Source organism: Aquila chrysaetos, chromosome 11 (assembly GCF_900496995.4).
Source record: "Aquila chrysaetos chrysaetos chromosome 11, bAquChr1.4, whole genome shotgun sequence".
Taxonomy (NCBI): Eukaryota; Metazoa; Chordata; class Aves; order Accipitriformes; family Accipitridae; genus Aquila; species Aquila chrysaetos.
The window spans coordinates 15705214-15722985 of NC_044014.1; the positions used below are offsets into that span (position 1 = coordinate 15705214).

Below are 17772 nucleotides of genomic sequence, written 5' to 3' on the forward strand. Positions count from 1 at the left end.
TATGCAAAAAAAAAAAAAAAAAAAAAAAAAAATTGCCCTGTATTTATTTTGTATTATGTTATGAATCCTAGGGTGGGTAATGGTAAGCAGCTGATGCAGAGCAAATGCACTAGGTAATCATCATCAGAGGTACCATGTTGTAGTTAATCTTCCTTGTTACTGTGACATTCTTGGAGAGTAATAAACACCTTTGATTTAAGTAAATGCATTATTAAATAGGTGAAACGCTTAACCATAGAAGTCCACTTCATATATATATATATATATATTTTTTTTTTTAAGGCTGATTGTCACAACAGCTTTTAATAGCTGCAGTGATATGTATTACATTACAAAGAAAAGATTGCTGGCATTTGGAAGGTTTTTGTGTGTGGGAGTGTTTGTTTTCTGGGAGGTTAGGATGGCAGATGAGGAAGTATGGCTCAGATTTTTGTTGCTTGTTATAATACTATGGCTGTAATTTTTTTGTCTTTAGGAGGGGCATTAGCTACAAATTCATGTGATGTGCGATACTACAAACTACTCGAGTTTCAGTATCTTTGTAAAGTGAAGAGTTTTTTTTTAAAACAAAAATGAGGTGAGGAATTTATTTTAAGGTATCGTAAACTTCTAATAAGCACATTTGTATAGGTTATGTTCCCCAGCAGTCTTTTAATACTATTTCTGGAACAGCAGTGTAAATTGCAGCAAAGTACAGCAAAGAACATGGTGATAGACAGGGTTAATCTCTCTGTGGCTGTCTGCACAGTACCAGATTATGGATGTTGCTGATCACCTTTCTGCTCATTCAAGGATGGGATGTGTTGCTCTTACGTACTAATTTAGTGCAAGATTGTGCAAGTTTTTCTAGCCTTCTTAAGAACAGCAAGAAATGGTGGCTCAAAAGGCAGCTGTCATTTCATACCCATTCCAGCTGCCCTTTCCACTCAGATTTCCTCCCATCCCCCCCTTTAAAAAAAAAAAAAAAAAGAGGGGGGGGGGGGAGGATTACAAAAAATAAGAGTATGAGGGTTTGAAATCTCTAGCATCTAATCTATCACATCCTACAGTTTTCATAGCTATCTGCCCATTTAAAATATACTTGTTTTTTCCTGCCTTGCCAGTAATTAGGCAAATGCAGTAGTGCTTATGGCATCAAAAACTCCGTGGCTGGTAAAAGCAATTGCTATCATAATGCATCCCTAAATTTAATAGTAGTGGTGTAAAATGAACAAGCAAATCTCTATATTTCAGGGGGTAATGGCTTTAACTATCAAAATGGCTAGTATTTTCCTTGATGGCTGCTTTGGCTCCTTTTTTGTATTTGTGTTTGGAGGAACAGAATCAATTTATTATAATAATTGTATTTTATTTAATGAATAACAAGGCAAGCAGAAACATTAAACTCCTATAAAGTGTCACCAATTTCCTATTCACCTTGGATTGCAGGTTTTTCCTTTTATCCCCTTTACAGACAAAACCCAAACCTTTTCTTTCCCTGCCAGTATTACACTTAAAGTCGTCATTTCCTTTTCTGCTTCCCTTGCAAAATTACTTGCTTTGTGTTGTGCCTGGAGCGTGGCTGTGCATGGAGAAGAGGTCTGATTAATTGGAAAGAAACTTTTTGTTACTGGAGAAACTCACACATTGGTGTAGAAAATTGACCAAAAATTTACTTTCTTGATCCATAGTGACTTTTTCTTGGTATTATGACATCTGTAAAGCTTCTCTCAAGGAAAAGACTCATCAGCAGTTTGTGTTCTCTTAAAGATATCTCAGTCTTTAACGCCAGGTGCAGTTGTGTTGATGCCATTTGGCTAAGCCTTGAAAGTTCCTGTAATCTGTGCCATCCTGTCTCATACAGTCCCATCTCATAGTTGTCCTTTCTCTGCAGTGCTCTATGCCCAGATCTCTGTGGCTGGGCTGCTCCAGCCTGGCGGACAGCATGCCCTCGCTGCGATGCCTGTATAACCCAGGGACTGGCGCACTCCCAGCTTTCCAGGTACTTTCTGTCTCTCCCCGCTCCTTCTTTTCTCTCTATCTGTGTACGTGTGCATCTCCTCCTTTACTTGCTTGCTTTACCGCCATTTATTCTCCTTCATACTATATGCCTCTCCTATGTCGTTTAGATCCCTGGTATTTAAACCCATCTTGTGTAGATTCAGGGTAGGTCAGTGCTGGGACATTTCCATTACCTCAATATAATATAATATAATTATTTTGTCTAAATTGGCTTGGTACCATCATCTTTTCCATTGGCTTTCAGTTGTGTCAAAAATATACCACTTAATTATATTTGGCAAACAGTATCCATCACACAGTCTCCAATCTGGCTATTCATGGAGTGATTCCCCTCCTATCTAAGTTTTCTGTTTGCCACTTAGAGGACTGAGGGAGTGGGTTCATTGCCATAGTGATAATTGATGCCAGCATTTGTTTACTTCAGGTTTGTTAGCAGTAGTCTGGACATTTTGACACAGAAAATTATTGTACAAGTAAGCTGTCAATCAAAAGGCAAACAAAGAAAACCTGTTTTTTTTCTTTGGTCTCTGATTTTGTTAGATTCAAGCTTTTCTCTGTCATGAAATAGCTTTCTGCCAAACAGGTTTGTTCAGGCACTTTGGGTGACCAGTGAATCTTGCAAAATCCAGATGCTTTCCTGTGGGTAGAGAGTGAGGCAGCTATTGGGTGAGCATCTAGAAACCTAGACAAGGCTCTCAAGATCATTGCAAGCAATTTACGATGACATGGATATAAACAGCAGAGACTGGGCAGCAGAGATGTTATGTTCATGTTGAATACTCTGTCTCCGAGATGTGTGAACTGCAGTAACTGAGGGACCTTAGGAGTATCTCTGTAGAGACCGTGTTTATTGGAGCTCATGGTAGCATGAACGTTGACTTCAAGGTTTATGCTGCTGGATTACACTACTGCTGACCTAACCTGTGGCAGAGAGTTTTATTCACCAGCATCTTGCAAAACCAGACATAATGAATAAGCCAGAATCTTTCTGAAACTTTCACTCGTTTTGGTGAAAGTTCATTATGTGCCTCTAAAGGACAGCTTGCAAAGATTATTTTGAATTTGACTTCTTCCTCCCAGGGCTAGGAGAGTACTGTGGAAATAAGCCTCAGGGGAGGCTTAAGTGTCTTGCATCATTTTGCTGCAACTCTTTTTGCTGACCCAGCAGTAGCACTGATGGACTCTGGAAGGTGTCCTGCCAGGTCTCCTTTGCTGAAGCAAGCTTTTAGTGGAGCTTTCCGTGGGGGAGGGGGAAGACGACTTTTTATTAGTCTAAGAGGACTCTGGAGACAACAGGCAGAGTTTAGACTCCTACTTCTAATCCTGATTTGCATAATTTGACTAAATCGGATGGGCCTCATTTTTGGGCTTTCTGCTGTTGAATAAATATCAGACCTCTTTAAGCTCAGGTTTCAGAGAACCTTAGCAGTATATGGAAAGCAATTTAAAAACTCAAATTGGGACTCCTTTATTTCTACTTGAATTATTTTTGATTACTCAGAATAAGCATATATTACAAAGGGGAAGGGAAATTAGCCTCTTTTAGCTCAAGATGTTCTTGCTAATGATAGATAGGATAGATAGGAACAATATCTTTTCTGCTAATGCAGTGCATTGATATTTGGGTTCAAATGAATCAGCTGCACAGCTATTCACTGTGTACTGCCTTCTTGGGAGAGTAGTAGGACTTTGACATTTGCATTCCTGCAGATTTTGAGAGACATTTCCATGTGTATTTAGTGACTATGGGAATTGGGGAAGCCTTGACCCACTTGCCATCTAAAAACTGTTACTCTTCACATTGCTCTGACTGCTATGTTGAGGAACACATTTAGTGCCAATTGAGAGAGAAGCTAAATTGCCAGCAACAGCTTTTGCAGCAATGAGTCATCCATATTTCAGTTGATTTTTTTCAATGGGCTTTGGTCCCCATTAACTTGCGTGGTTTGAAGAAAACTCCCCTCTATGAGGCATGGCTTCTGTATTTTCCAGTGCAGAAGTCTACATGGGAGTGGTTTGGAGCCTGCTTGAAGCTGTGATGTTGCAATGTTTCATCGTTCTTTAATGCTTTTTTTGATATCGAATCTTCAGGAAAGCATTAAAGACTTTCTTGTAGCCCAGCAAATTTTCTCATATTAAGTTATTTTCTTTTTTCCATAGCAAGCTTGAAGTAACTGGAGAAGCATATCAATGTTCTTTGCTTGTGGCAAAAGAGAAGATGCCATCTGGAAGGCTACTTAGTCACTGCTGAATTTGTCTAGTTATTTACATGCTTACCTTCAGATGCTCAGACAGAAATGTGGAAAGAGGCTCTTTTTTAATAGCTCAGTTAAAGCCCTGCTGACTCCTCATGGGAAACATTGGCAGATAGTAGATTTAGAGGTGATTCTGTTAATATGTCAGATAACTTCATTTTTCTTCTTTGTGTGTTTTTATTATTGGAGACACTTTTGTGAAAACAGGATCTTCTGGTTCCTCAGCTCTGTTTGGCAATCCTCCCACAGTGGGAAAGGTTTTAAGGCTAAACCCATGAATGGGGGAATAAGGAGCTAGAAACAGTTCTTTTTAACATCTCTTCTCTCAAAGGGCTTTGCAACTCATAGTCTATTGAGTAACTGAATTTCATAGAGATCATGGTGGAAGATGGCAGCAAATTGGAACATGAACTCCTATAAGGCACTGTGGGAAGGGGTCAAAGAGGATATGTTAACAAGAGAAAAAGGCCAGCCATTCTATTTTCAGTGTCTTGGGTGCCAAATTTTACTGTACTGTTATTCTGCAAAGCAATTGAAAACTAGGTTGTGTGTAGAGTCTCTTAATAATTAAAAAAAAAATATGCAGAGTATATTCTTTTTCCTAGAAATCCATGCTTTGGAAGTTTCCAGATGTGCCAACAGGTGTCTGTTTTCATTATATTTTTCATTTGAAGATAATTACTTTCCCTTTTGAAATACTTTCTATGCGTACTCACAAGGCTCTGTTTATGTTGCTTTTAATAGTTGCAGTTCTCTGAAAATTCTAATTTATAATTACACCCATACAAGTATGCCAAGGAAATGATTGTATTAATCCTTCCAGGTTTGCAGAAGACCACAGTACTTCCTTGAATTTATTTCTGTAAGCTATTATACAAATGAAGAGGCTTGAAGAGCAATTTGAAAGTCTTGCCAAAGGTTATGTATCAGGGTAATCACAGAGAACAGTCCAGCGCTTCCTTTTTACCTAATTGACACCCATCACAAATATCAGCTCCAGTTTAGACTGTAAACTTTTGGGGACAACAGTCATGCTTTTACTTCTTTGGAGCCTAGGCACCAGTGAAAAAGCAAGAGACTTGTCTTGTCAGCTTTATTTTGCCAGATCTGAAACTCTATTTCTGTAACAGGCACTTGTAGTCAAAGAGGAGGATTAACTTTTGTGGTGGAGGTAGCAGCATCTTGTTGAATACACAAGTGTGTCTCTAGAATGCCAGAAATTCACATTTTCCTTTAACTGAAGTGAAGGTCTTGATCATCAAGAACTGCACATCAGAGTTTGTCAGATGAAGGGGACTACCTTCTGTGTGGTTTTGCAGAAGCAAGGTGTGTCTTCTTTGGTCTTGGCAAAAAGCTCTGTCCTGGTTGAGGAAAGCACGGGTGTACTGTGCTAGGCAAATTGCAGTAAACAGGCATGCACTTGAGGTTGTGCAGCATGGACATGATGTACAGCACTCCTTTCTTTGGACTGAGATCGCTTTTGGAGAAAGGTGAGAGTATGAAAGATGTAAACAGCCTGTAGTGACGGAAGCCTGTTGCAGCCATGAGGCAGAGACAAACTCATTTCTCAAATGAATTTTACATCTATTTTTTTTCCTAATGTTTATATTTTTGTGTTAGAAAGTGGAGTATTTGGTAAAGAAGCATTGTTAGAAACAGTTGTCTCTGTAAATTTCCTTAGCCTGTTCATGCATTTTTGCCTTAAAAGTTGACATCTTATTGCTGGGAAATGCAGTGTAAATGTGAGTAGTAGTACATTATTTATGGTTATACAGGAGGTTAAAGCTAAAGTCTTGGGCTGGGCAAATTGTGCATGCTCAGAAATGTGTTTGTGAGAAATGAGTTTGAAGGAAATCGGCTTTGGAGCCAATGTTTGCTGGTGTGCGTAGTAGTTCTGTCTCTTAATTGGGAGAGAGATGGGGTGTCCAGTCAATAGACTCCCATCAGTGTGGAGATGTGGCGGCCCTCGACCGAGCCTGCTTTGCATTCCCCCCTCACACTCTCCCAGCGGCCGTGTGAAATCTGCCCGCGGGCTGTTTACGGTGCGCCTCTAAAACGGAATCATAATTTTGGTGACTAATAGCCAGAGCATGTGGCTCCAGCACCCCCCGGCTGGCGGCAGGCTCTCCCCTGGTTATGAATGTAGTTAGGTGGCCCCCAACTGTTTACAAGACAGCAGAGGTGAGATCTTTGATTGACAAGTCAGAAATGCATTAGATCATTCCCTCTGCCAGTCTCTGGTTCATGCTGTTAAAAATGTCAGCCTCTCCAAGTTTGAATGGCAGCCCGAGGGCCTCAGAAGCTTTTTGTTTTCTGAGATGGAAACACAAATTGGATGTGTGCCTGAGCGCTTCATCCTGGGCTGTAATTTCATCTTTTAGCTAAGAACCACAAGGTACATGAGCAAAGCACCCTGTAAACAATAATACTGGGGAAAAAAATAAACAAGGTCGTGTTTCTGGTACGTTGATCCACTGGTGTCCTGACCTCTATCACGTTGAACATCTCCACTCTGATTGCTGTTCCCTTTGGCATTACAATGAGAGGAGAGAGACTGACACGGGAGGCAAAGATTTAAAGTTGCAGTGTTGTTGCACATTCCTTGTATTGGCTATGAAATATTGAACTGCCACAATGTGACACCTGGTTTTTTTAAGCAAAGTTTCTTGTTGGAGGTGTTCGGCAGCAGTTTCTCCTGTTTCTCCTCATCTTACCACCTGGCAAGAGCAATTATAAAGGCATGAGAGGGGATATGAGAAGGAGCAGAAATGAAGCCAGATTAATTGCGTAATTTTTGCTCTTGTCTCCAGCCCCCATCTGTGGTTCAGACTTTTGGGAGCTTTGCTGTGGGAGGACCAAGAGGGTTATCTTAGCTGGGGATATTTTTTTTTATTATTTTTTTTTTTTTTTTTTTTTTTTTTATTAAGTAAATGTCCAGTGACTACAGAGCAGCTTTGTTAAACATATTTAGGGTTTATCCCCCTTTAAATCTAATGGCCTTGTCTGGCTGAGGGCATAACCTGTGCTGTTCCTTGGTGATTCTGGGAAGCCAACCAAACTCTGAGAGCCCCTGGGTTGTGCTGCAGGATCTCAGCTCTTGGGTAATAGCAATGACAAGAGACGCTTCCCTCCTTTCGGGTGGCAAAGAAGTCATCCTCTGCGGATCAGTGGAGACGGTTTGGGGATTTTTTGGTAGTACATTACAATTTAGTAATAAGAAATCGGCATTTATTCTGCACCCGTATTGATTGTCAAGAGTTGCATGTGCTTTTATTAGTTCCTCAGTCTGAGTATCAAGAAGTGCGACAGTATCTGTCACTGAGAAATACCACTCCGGTATGCCCGGCGTGATGGTTAATTTAAACTGCGTTGTAGCTAAAAGGCCTCCCCTCCTTCAGCCTCTGCATTAACGATCTTGTTACTACCTAACGTGCCCTTCCTGATAAGGAGAGGGCAAGGTCTTTAGCTCACCGGCATTACTTCCCCTGATTAGTTTAAAAAATGAAACCAAACTCATCCGAGGTTTCTTTCCTCCCTTGTTAGAAGTCAGAAAGGTGTGTAAAGCCGTAGTGACAAATGGCATATGCAGCGCCACATTGAAGGCATACAGGTATTTTTAAAGCTACCTCCAGTTCCTCAGGATTGTGAACATCTGCTTGGAGGTATTGTAGAGCTGCACAATGCACTAATTGAATTACTCTTTTCTGGAGTTGCAGGCTGCACTAATTGAATTAGAATCAGGCTGTGCGTGTGCGCGCACGCGCCACCGCGCATGTGTCCGGGAGCCGGGCGGGGGGGCTCGGCCATGGCGCGTACTGTGCTGCTCTCTCACGGCCCCGGCGGGTACTGCAGGGGCGGCGGGGACGGGCGGGCCTGCCCACGGCCCGCGGCTCGGCTCCTCCGAGCCGTTCCCGTGAGCCCAGGGCGTTCCGAGGTCTGTAACAGACCCGCTTCTCCACGTTATTTCGTGTGCTATTTTTTAAAGTAACGTTTTGGTGACTTTTCCGTGCTCTTCCAACGTCTAATCTTGATCTTTCTTGCTTTATGTGAAGAAAGGAGGCGTTAAGTGTACCCCACTGCAGTCCCCTCGCAGCAGTTACAAATGTTTCTGTGTGTTTAGCACCAGCATAGTCTGCTGTAAATCACTTGGCTCGGTTATCGCTTTGAATTTGAGGGCTCCACGGGATGCGCTTCAGAGGGAGCCAGTTGCACAAGCTCAAGTTTGCCTATTTCTGCAGAACTCTTCTGCAGAGAGCTAATACAACATAAAGTAATAATAGTAATTTAAAAATGAAAATATCGAATTTTACCACAAATTTGGAGAAGTCATGAAGTACTTTATCACCCAGCAGTTAAGCCAACGTTAGTCAGAATTCAGTGACTCTTGGGAAATACAACATGCAGAGGTAGTTCTGAATAACTCTAAAGGCATGTGTGTATAGGGAGAACAAAACGAAATATTTCTTCTTGAAATCAGGTATTTATGTGACCACATGCACATTTCAGGGGGACAAACCCAAACACTCAGAGTAGAAATGCACTTCCTAATCTTAAAATTCACAGCTTGAAGAGATACTTTCTTTGCTACACTGTGTCAGGTGGGTTTCTTTTTATTTCTTTTGCTTTCTGTTGGCTATTACTTACATGGTGTGTAAAAATAGCCAGGTATTATTTTTCCTGTATTCTTTCTTCTATAGACAACCAGATGACTCAGTTCTTCATAAAATTTCAGCCATTTCCACTCCGCTTTCTGTATGTTTGGTAGATCATTCTCATAAACCATATCAGAGATACGATGGTATTTATTTTGCTTCAATGGTTGTTCCTTAGATTTTGTTACTTTTCAAATAGATGAAAATAATTTACTAGAATGCTCTGCAAACTAAGTAAAATTAAACTATGCTTGTCAAAATACATAAACAATACTCTGTGATGTGCATGATTCTTTTTTTATTGCGTTTGTATACTTGCCCTGTGTCTGGTGATGTTAAACAGGGCTTCTAATTACCACTGAGAATCAGCAAAGTGCTGCTGTACACAGAACTTGGGAATTTTCAGTTTCATTGAAATTTGTTTAACAACCTGCTGCCCCCCAAAATGGAGAGCAGATTTTTTTTTTTTAATTTATGAAATAGTTTTGTGTTGCTTTTGGAGGAGAATTCCCAAACAAATTTATACATTAAATTGGTTTTGATTTTATTTACATTTGTAGTTGTTTCTCTTCAGCATTTTTATTTTTATTATATATATACACACATATATAAGTATAAAAAAAATAAAATCAGGTTGTCAGCCTTCTTGGCTCCCTTTCCAAGTAGTCAGGTAGACTGCTTCTAGTAGCTGTTGTTAATGAAATATCCAAGTTACTCATTGGTCATGCCCAAATGTTTATTTGGGGTTCATGTTTAGTTCTTAAATGATTTCCAATATGATTTGGTACCATTATGGAATTTTCTGAATTGTGTCTGTATATAGTAAGATCAACCATCCGCTTCTGCCTACCTTCTACAAAAATCCTTGTGATTTATTCTCTCAAAATACAACCGTATACCCAGCAAACAAAGGAAGCAACTCTTCATTCAGCCAATAAAACTGCATACGTTTTTACTCTTTCAGGAATATGCCTTGCTCTTCTATGGCATCTTCAGAGTAATAAACTATGCAGCAACTCTTTGATGTAGGTAATAACATTTGACCTTGCAACAGAGTATGTTCCGTTGTTGAAATGAAGACAACTAACACGATGATTTGGGTTGTTCTTCATTTAAAATAAATAAATAAAAAAAATTGGTGTGTAGCATAAGACACCTACATACAGTCCCTTCTTTTGGTAGAAGTCAGAAGTGAAAGTGGTCATATTGGAGGGATTGGGGTTGTCACCTTTAAAATAATGTGGGAGTGAGTTTGGCGCTGCCTTAAGAGGCTGTAAGTGGGAAAGAATCCATTCCATCCAGTGTATAAAGTGCTTTTAAAAACAATCTATTTCTAGAACCTAAATTGTCCTGGGACCAGCTCTTGATATAAAAATTCATAGAAACCTGTTTTTCCAAGTGTGGTAACTTCTTGCCATAGTGCTGTAGTGTTAGAATTCACATTGGCCAGGTTGTTCTGTAAATTAAACAGTGACAGCTTCCCTCGGGGGAACAGCCAATGTATTTATGATGATGTGCTGATTACACAAAATACACTGCAAGCAGAAAACAGCTGCAGAGAACAAACCTCTTAAAAGAATACAATTACAAATAGCACCCTCAGTATTTCTAGTGGTGAGAGTAAAATACAGCATGCTAATGCAGGCTTCTAGTTTGCTTCCAAAGAAAAGAGATCTACGAAGAAGAGGCTGAAGTATGGTTGGATGCACACAGAGTGCCAATATGGAGTGGCATATAATCCCTTTCTGAAAGTGAAGGGCAAGAACATACCTCAGCCCTGCTTTTTAGCTGTTCTTGTTTCTTAAAATTTCTGTGACTGCAACTCCAACAGCACTGGCCAGTGGGGCATTGGGGCTCTCCAGCTTGTCGATGTTTTGACCACTGTGATTCATACCCTCTGTCCTGGTTAAAAATTGAGATGTGATGAGATGACTAACAATTAGTTTGTGCTACCAGTCTGACCATTATGAAACAGATTGTAGGAGATGTTAACCGGGGGGGGGGGGGGGAGGTCCCTGGTTTAAAGCTGATCTTTCTTCTGCTGCTAATTGCTTTGAGGAAACTTTTAGAAATAAATTTCAATTGTTGTTTTTTCCTAGACTGTAGTGTTTCATTTTTAAAAGGTCCCTGGTTTGTATGTGTAAGTCAAGGTCTTGTACAGGCCAGTTTAGGATCCACTTTAGGATATGACAATAAAACTTGAAACAAAATGTTACTGGGAAGATAGTGGAGGTGGGACTGTGCTCACAGATCAGGACGTGAACAGATCTTGGGAGAAACAGAGGTCCTTTGAACCTTTCTTCATCTGGAAACAAAAAATGAGAAGTAACTGGAATTGCTTTGTGTACTGTGGCTGTATGCAAGAGAGAAGTTGCAATAAGGACTACTGTGGTGGGATTTCATGTGAGGGCTTGTTGAAAATCAGGAGAATGTAGCAGTGGCAGCTCCCACAGCTGCTAGTGTCTCACTTTGGAGGGCTGCAAAACAAAAAAAATCTCAAACTCCAAAGGACAATCTTGTTACATCTGAGATAAGCTGTCATACTTTAATTGTTAAAATACAACATTTTACTTATGGCTATGTCATGTATGTATGTGGGAGAGTTCAAGTGCTGAGAATGCCCTTTCCATCCACTTTTTGAGAGTCATTGATAGATAAGTATAATGCCTTTTAAAAGTCTGGGATTTCTTGTGTTTGGTGTCTTTGTTATGTTCCAAGACCAGTATCAATAAAACATGTTTCAAATACTGGGCAAGAAATCACCTGCTTAAAACGAAGAAATGCTGCCCTTTCAACATATAGATCTGATTTTAAAGCAGATGAGGTAGCAACATTGGCACTCTAATTTGGAAGGACTTTAATTCACTTGCTTAAAAAGAAGAATCAGGCTTTCCATCTATGGATTGCTGGCATGTACTAATAGACTGTTATTCATCTGTCTGTATTTTCTTTAAATCGTTTTTGAGCCTCCCTATGTTGTCCTGCTCTGCTGACATGTATCCCATGTGGCAAGAGGGAGTTTTGTATAATCACCCTGCTTTAATCAATAGAATAATTGATAAACCAGATAAGATTTAAACTGATTACCTCCCCGAGTAGAACTCCCTGAGGGCCTTGGACTCTCTTAATTTTGACATGTATGTTGTGTACCCCGTGGATGAAGTGCAGTTTGAATTATCTGTTTTTATTTGCTTAATGATGGGGAGGGTGTTAAAGTCAAATGTTTAATTAACCCAGCAATGGGCTGCGCTGTCACTTACACACACATCCAGCTGATTGAGATATCTCACCGAGAATACTGAATAGGAATGATAATGCGGCACTGAGACGGAAGATTGCTTTTTCAATCCATTTGCTGGGTCACTGCTTTGAATGTCTTATTGGATGAAAGGCATTCAGCCTGGAAAAAAAATTCAGCATTTAAGTACATTTTGTTTTCCTGGCCCCTCTCCACCAAGAAGTTAACTAAAACAGATATGTTGTAGGTTTAATAAGCCATTCATGTTGTAGCAAAAAGCTGCGGATTGTGGATCTCGATAGGCAGTGATCTAGAGCTATATAATTTCCTATAGGAACAAAATGTTTGCTAGCCCCAAGGTATCTGAAGGCGAGACACTATATACACCTTTTATCTTTCCTTCTTTGATTGCTTGACTACTCACCCCATTTGATGGTCTCCATAGCAGGTCCAACTCTTCTTCCTTACCCAGCAGAGTGAGATTTGTAATAACATTTTGTAAATCCTTGCTCTAGTTCAAGGAAATGGCATTTCGGAGTTTGAATTATTTTGTAATAGCAGAACCTAATAGTGAGCTTTTAAATTGAAATGTTACAGGAGGGGCTGTTGTGTTACCACATTCAAATTTGGTCTAGCCAAATCAGGAGGACCCGGGGGTTTGTTTCTTGGGTGGCAGCTGTTAAAAGGCCGTGGTGCTTGCTAGCCAAATGTTATAATGTGCAGTGCCTAATCTGTAATTTTCCATTCTTTTATTAGAAGATCATAAATTTTTTTGCTTGATGTGATGGAAGGTTGGGACATGTTTAGATTCACACTTTTTTTTTTTTATCAGCAGGGAGGTTTTTCAACAGCACTGTGTGGATGTAAACACACCATGTATTGGAAGTTAACTAAATTTGCCCCATACTCCAGTGGTGGATGATGCTTCCTGTAATGAATGTAACTTTGGAAGGCGGAAAAAGCACTGCGCTCTGCCTGTATGGACAAATTACTACTGTGAGGCACGTCAGGGAGGTGGAGCTATGTCACCTGAACTGCTCCATGGTGACTCTGTAGGTATTTTGAACCTGTTCTGGATTGAAAACCAAGTTGCTTTGGCTGCAGGGTCACCTGGCTCACATTGTCTAAGATAAAAAGATATGGTTGCCTCTACATACTGTGGTGTAGACAATATGCTGTGAATTCAAGTCAATCTAACACTGCAGTGAGATCACTGAGTAGCCATTTCTTTAAGCAAGTGAGCTGCTTTAATTTGCTATTTTGGGGAGGAACTGTGTCTAAAAAGTTAACACAGTGTGGGGGACAGAATTTGGGGTTTGTTCCCCCATGCTGTCATTTTGACTTTGGGCACACAAATTCTGCTTCATACCTTTGTTTTGTATCTCCTTTTCCCCTTTCCTGAAATGAAAAATAGGAAGGAAAAAACAAGAAAAGCATAAAACAGTATAGTGCGATGAGGACAGTGTGATTGAGTTAGGTGTTTGGGAGTGAGAAAGCCACAGGCTCTAAGGAAGGGGTGGGATGAGAAGTGGAGGTCTTTTTGTCTACTTGGTAGGAAAGCTCAGAATGAGAGGTTTTGGGAAAAAAAAAAATAATCAAAATAGTAAGTGTAGGCAATGACCAGGGATGGGAGGGGAAGGGGTTTTATAGTGAGACCAGTGAGACGGCATTGCTGCTTTGAGGGAAGTAGTTATAAAAAGTTAGAAAATAATGCTTCAAGAAGGACATGAAATCTACAGCAAAACTAGCTAATTTTACAACCCATTTCTCAGAGCACTTGCAGCTTCTATGCAGATGAAGCCGTAATAAATATTGTACAAAGAAAGTTAATCTGTATCTAGAGAATTTTAATAAATAAAAAGTTTTTAAAAACTCTCCCTGGATCCGTTGGCTCCTGCTAACTCTTGTTAGTACTAGAAATATGTTTTTTACATCTTTTTTGGATGTTGGCTTATGTTCAGAGCCTGTAAAAGCTGACTTTGTGCTTCCCCACCCCTTACATGTAGGGTTAAAAATCAAGAAAACATCTTATTCCAGCATAACAAAAGCACTGATAAAAGCTATGATTCGTGGGCGGGGAGAGAAGAATCCTGCAAACTGAGAATGAGAGTGTATAATTTCAAATTTCAGTACTTTAACACTCTGGGATGAGTGTTGAAAATGAATTTTTGTGAAAGGAATGTAGCAAAATGAAAACAGCAAAGAAGTGAGAGCCAAGCCTTGATTGATTCAGCTCTTCTCCAAAAGGCTTCTGTTGCATTTGAAATCCCTCTTTCTGAAGTATGTGTGGCACAATGTCTGACAGAGAAATTTAACCTCACTTGAAACTGTTTAAAGAAGAATTTGAGCATGAATTTAAAAGATTGGAGAAATCATTAAGGTTGTCCTGAAGAATAGAAAGGGAAGAATACTGTTTTGTTCAGTGAGGGGAACAGATTTGCAGGATAACTTGCTAGTAACAGACAAACCAAAGCACAGTGATAATAAGATTCAGAACAAGTCCTGACACCAGTCTTACATAAGTGGCCTGGTTGAATATTTGGAAGTACACCCATGTTATGTGTATCATAAGGTTAATTGGATGTTTTCATCCATGGTTTTTGAGAATGTGCTTTCTGTTCCTTAAAAAGATGTAGATAGCTTTGAACTACTATAAAATCGTGGAGTACAAGATACATGCTATAAAATCATGCATAGAAAGTGCTAGCTATAAAAGCATGTGTATACCTGTGAAGGTGCTGATCGATTTGTGCTATTTAGGAAAAGAAATTCTGAAACAGACCTGGCTGTGAGAAAATGCAAATACTAAAATTCAACTAGAGGTCCTTGAGGCTTCTTAAGCTCTAACCTTGTTATGAGGAATGGGGAAGTCAAACTGCCTAATGCAGATGTCTGTGAGTTACAAAAATAACCAGATGTCCTGATTAGCAGAAGCAAATGTTCTTCCCTTAATCCACGTGAAATTATATTCAAAGGCTCTCCGGATGTAATGCTTGTGTAAATAAGGCACCAACAAACATTGGAATAGAAAGGGCCATTGGCCAACTAGCTTGCAAGGCTTGAAAGCTTGAATATTAAAAACAAATTTACCACTGCTGACTCTCTTAAATTCACAGAACAGAAATGTTAAGCAGAGCTGCTTCCCGGGGAATGTGGAAAGACTGTTCTCATTAGCCATATTTTCTCTCTCTCTCTTTCTCTGTCTCTCTCACTCTCATTTGAGAAATGTATATGAAGTGAAGCTAGCTTTTAAAAATTTCCCTAAATGGCTTGTTCCCAGCATCTGGATTTCTGTTTATTTTTTAACTACGACTAGATTTGTGCTCTTCAAAATGCTTCTGTTCATCAGATCTTTGATATTTGTGCTGGCTTTTGGTATTTTAACATTAAACTGAATTTTCTGTTCTTCTAGTAATGCTGAGACTCTCCACACCTTTAAATTACCCTTTACAACTAACTAATAATTAATAAGTTAAATAACTTGGTAAGAAACTCTTCCTGAGGTCATGAAGTTCCATTATCAAGTCTCATTGCTTTGAAAATGTATATTTTTCTAATTATTGATTTGAATGAAAAATAAGGAAAAATACGAAGTATCCGTTCTACAGAAGTAAAAAACAGAATCTTGTCCTGTTTTTCAACTGCAAAAAAGGTTGTTGAAACTTTTGTTATTGTGGGCAGCATTAACATATGTGCAGACCAAACTAGGACTTGTGTGAACATGCATGTATGTGTCTGGTTGGAGGGGCAGTGTTGTACTTTTCCATTTTCACTGCTGTTAGAGCTTCAGTTTTAAGAATTTAGGTTATAGTAGGTACCTGAGTTGCTTGGGCATGAATTTAAACTTCATTTCTTTAGGCACCACACAAACGTTCAGGTTGGGGGTGGAGAAGTCCTTATCATGGGGAGTTCATAAATGTATTGGAGGAAAAAAAGCCAGGATTTTGTGCAGCTAACAAGGTAATAGGTATATAAACATGGTACACATGTGCACACCAGTCTGCAAAGCAGGCACTGAACTGGAAGGCCAGTTTAGCTTATTCCCTTTCCTTTTCCAATATCAGTCACTGCAAGGCAGGCTGCAGTTTCTCTGCCCTCTCCTTCCATCATTCTAATGCTTAGCCATAAACCCCTTGCAAAAGTACCATTTAACTTTAAACTTGTAAGAGCTGGGAAACTTGTCTGTGTCTTCATTCCGGGCTGAAGTCACCCCCTTGTGCCTACACATTGCAATTTATGGTGTTCTCTAAGAGGATCTAATCTCGGTGAATGTTCAGAGCAGCAAATGCCAAGGAGGAATGGGGTCTGATACTTATCTCTGCATTTTCATTGCTGTGGATCTCCCTGTGTGTTACAGCTGTCATTTTTGTTTTATCTACTGAACAGGCAGAGAATTGCCTTCAAACTTGCAGCTTTCATGCTTGTTTTTCTCAAAGAACATTACCAATGTTATATATTGTAGTGACTAGCCAAATAAGCATGAATTTGAATGTTTCGGGCCTCATGATAGGAGAAAAAGAAGCAGCTATCTTTAAATGTTTTTAGTGGATGTTAGACCCATATTTTTTTTGAACGGTAATACTGCTTTCAGGCTGACATTGGCTATGCCAGGATTCATCCTAGCACTGTTTGAAATGGCCGAGATATTTATAAACTGACAGACAGCATTTATAAAATCAGGATGCTGACAGTCCCTTAACGATAACAATGGGCTTGGACTCATCTATCACTTACAAAGGTTATTGGAAAGGGAACGTAAGGCTTATATGTGCCTCTAGTCTTAGACTGTCACTTATTTCCACACATCTCTCTTTCTCTTTTTCTCTCCTCCCTCCATCCCTTTTCACTTTTCAGTCCACTCTGGCTGATGTGGGCATCAGGCAATTGCAGCTAATTTCTCCATACCTTTACCCAATGATTCCTTGTCCTGTTTGCTGCAATAAATTGATGCAAACTAGAAGACAGCTAACTTTGTAGCATCTTGGGGCAATGTCCCCTCCCTCCCAAATCTCCCCCCTCCTTAAAGAAACATCCTGACTGCTGGCAGGCTGCTGGTGTGAATTGGGGAAGAACAACAGTGTGCATTGACTGACAGACTATATCTGGGGCTGCGTGGGGGTTAAACAGGCCTTCTGCTTCCTTTTCCTTCCATATAGCACTAGTCTGCAGGCAGAATGCTGATGTACCTACTTTATTCAGTGGCTCCCTCTTGGCTGAGACAGTACTCCTCTGTCCTTGGTGAGGAGGACCAAGTGCAGCGCAGGGACACTTCAAGAAACATGAAAGAGGATGTCAGTTATTTTCAAGCTCTGATAAAATGCTACATTCACTCAGTGCACCTAGGAGCTTGAGGGTCAGGTCGTATCAACAGTTTGCACCAGAAAAGGGAGAATGCACTATTTCACTGGTGTGTGCTAAAGCATCTCTTTTAATGTGGCAACAGAAATAGTGAGACAGCTATGTCTGGCATCCAGTTGCCCTTGAAACATTTACTCTACTGTAACTGTTTGGACACTGTGTTCCCACTGTATTATTTGCTTAGAGACCTGAAATACCCAAGTAGATTTCCTACATGCGGTTGGATCTGCTGATACCACTAAAAACACACCCTGCCCAGGCTTCTGTT

General features: G+C 40.0%; 1 protein-coding gene across 11 annotated transcripts in view; it reads left to right on the top strand.

Annotated features, from left to right (window-relative positions):
- BTRC (beta-transducin repeat containing E3 ubiquitin protein ligase) overlaps positions 1-17772 on the top strand; it is a 123922-nt gene that overhangs the window by 26431 nt on the left and 79719 nt on the right. For 7 of the 11 annotated variants that reach the window (XR_005933504.1, XM_041127131.1, XM_041127132.1 and 4 more), the window contains one exon: positions 1874-1981. The exons of the other annotated variants lie outside the window; for them this stretch is intronic. Coding sequence is in view for 6 of the 7 variants with exons in the window: in XM_041127131.1 (XP_040983065.1) it covers positions 1874-1981 (108 nt within the window). In the remaining variant the exon portion in view is untranslated. The remainder of the gene's footprint in view (positions 1-1873; positions 1982-17772) is intronic. 11 annotated transcript variants of the gene reach the window in all.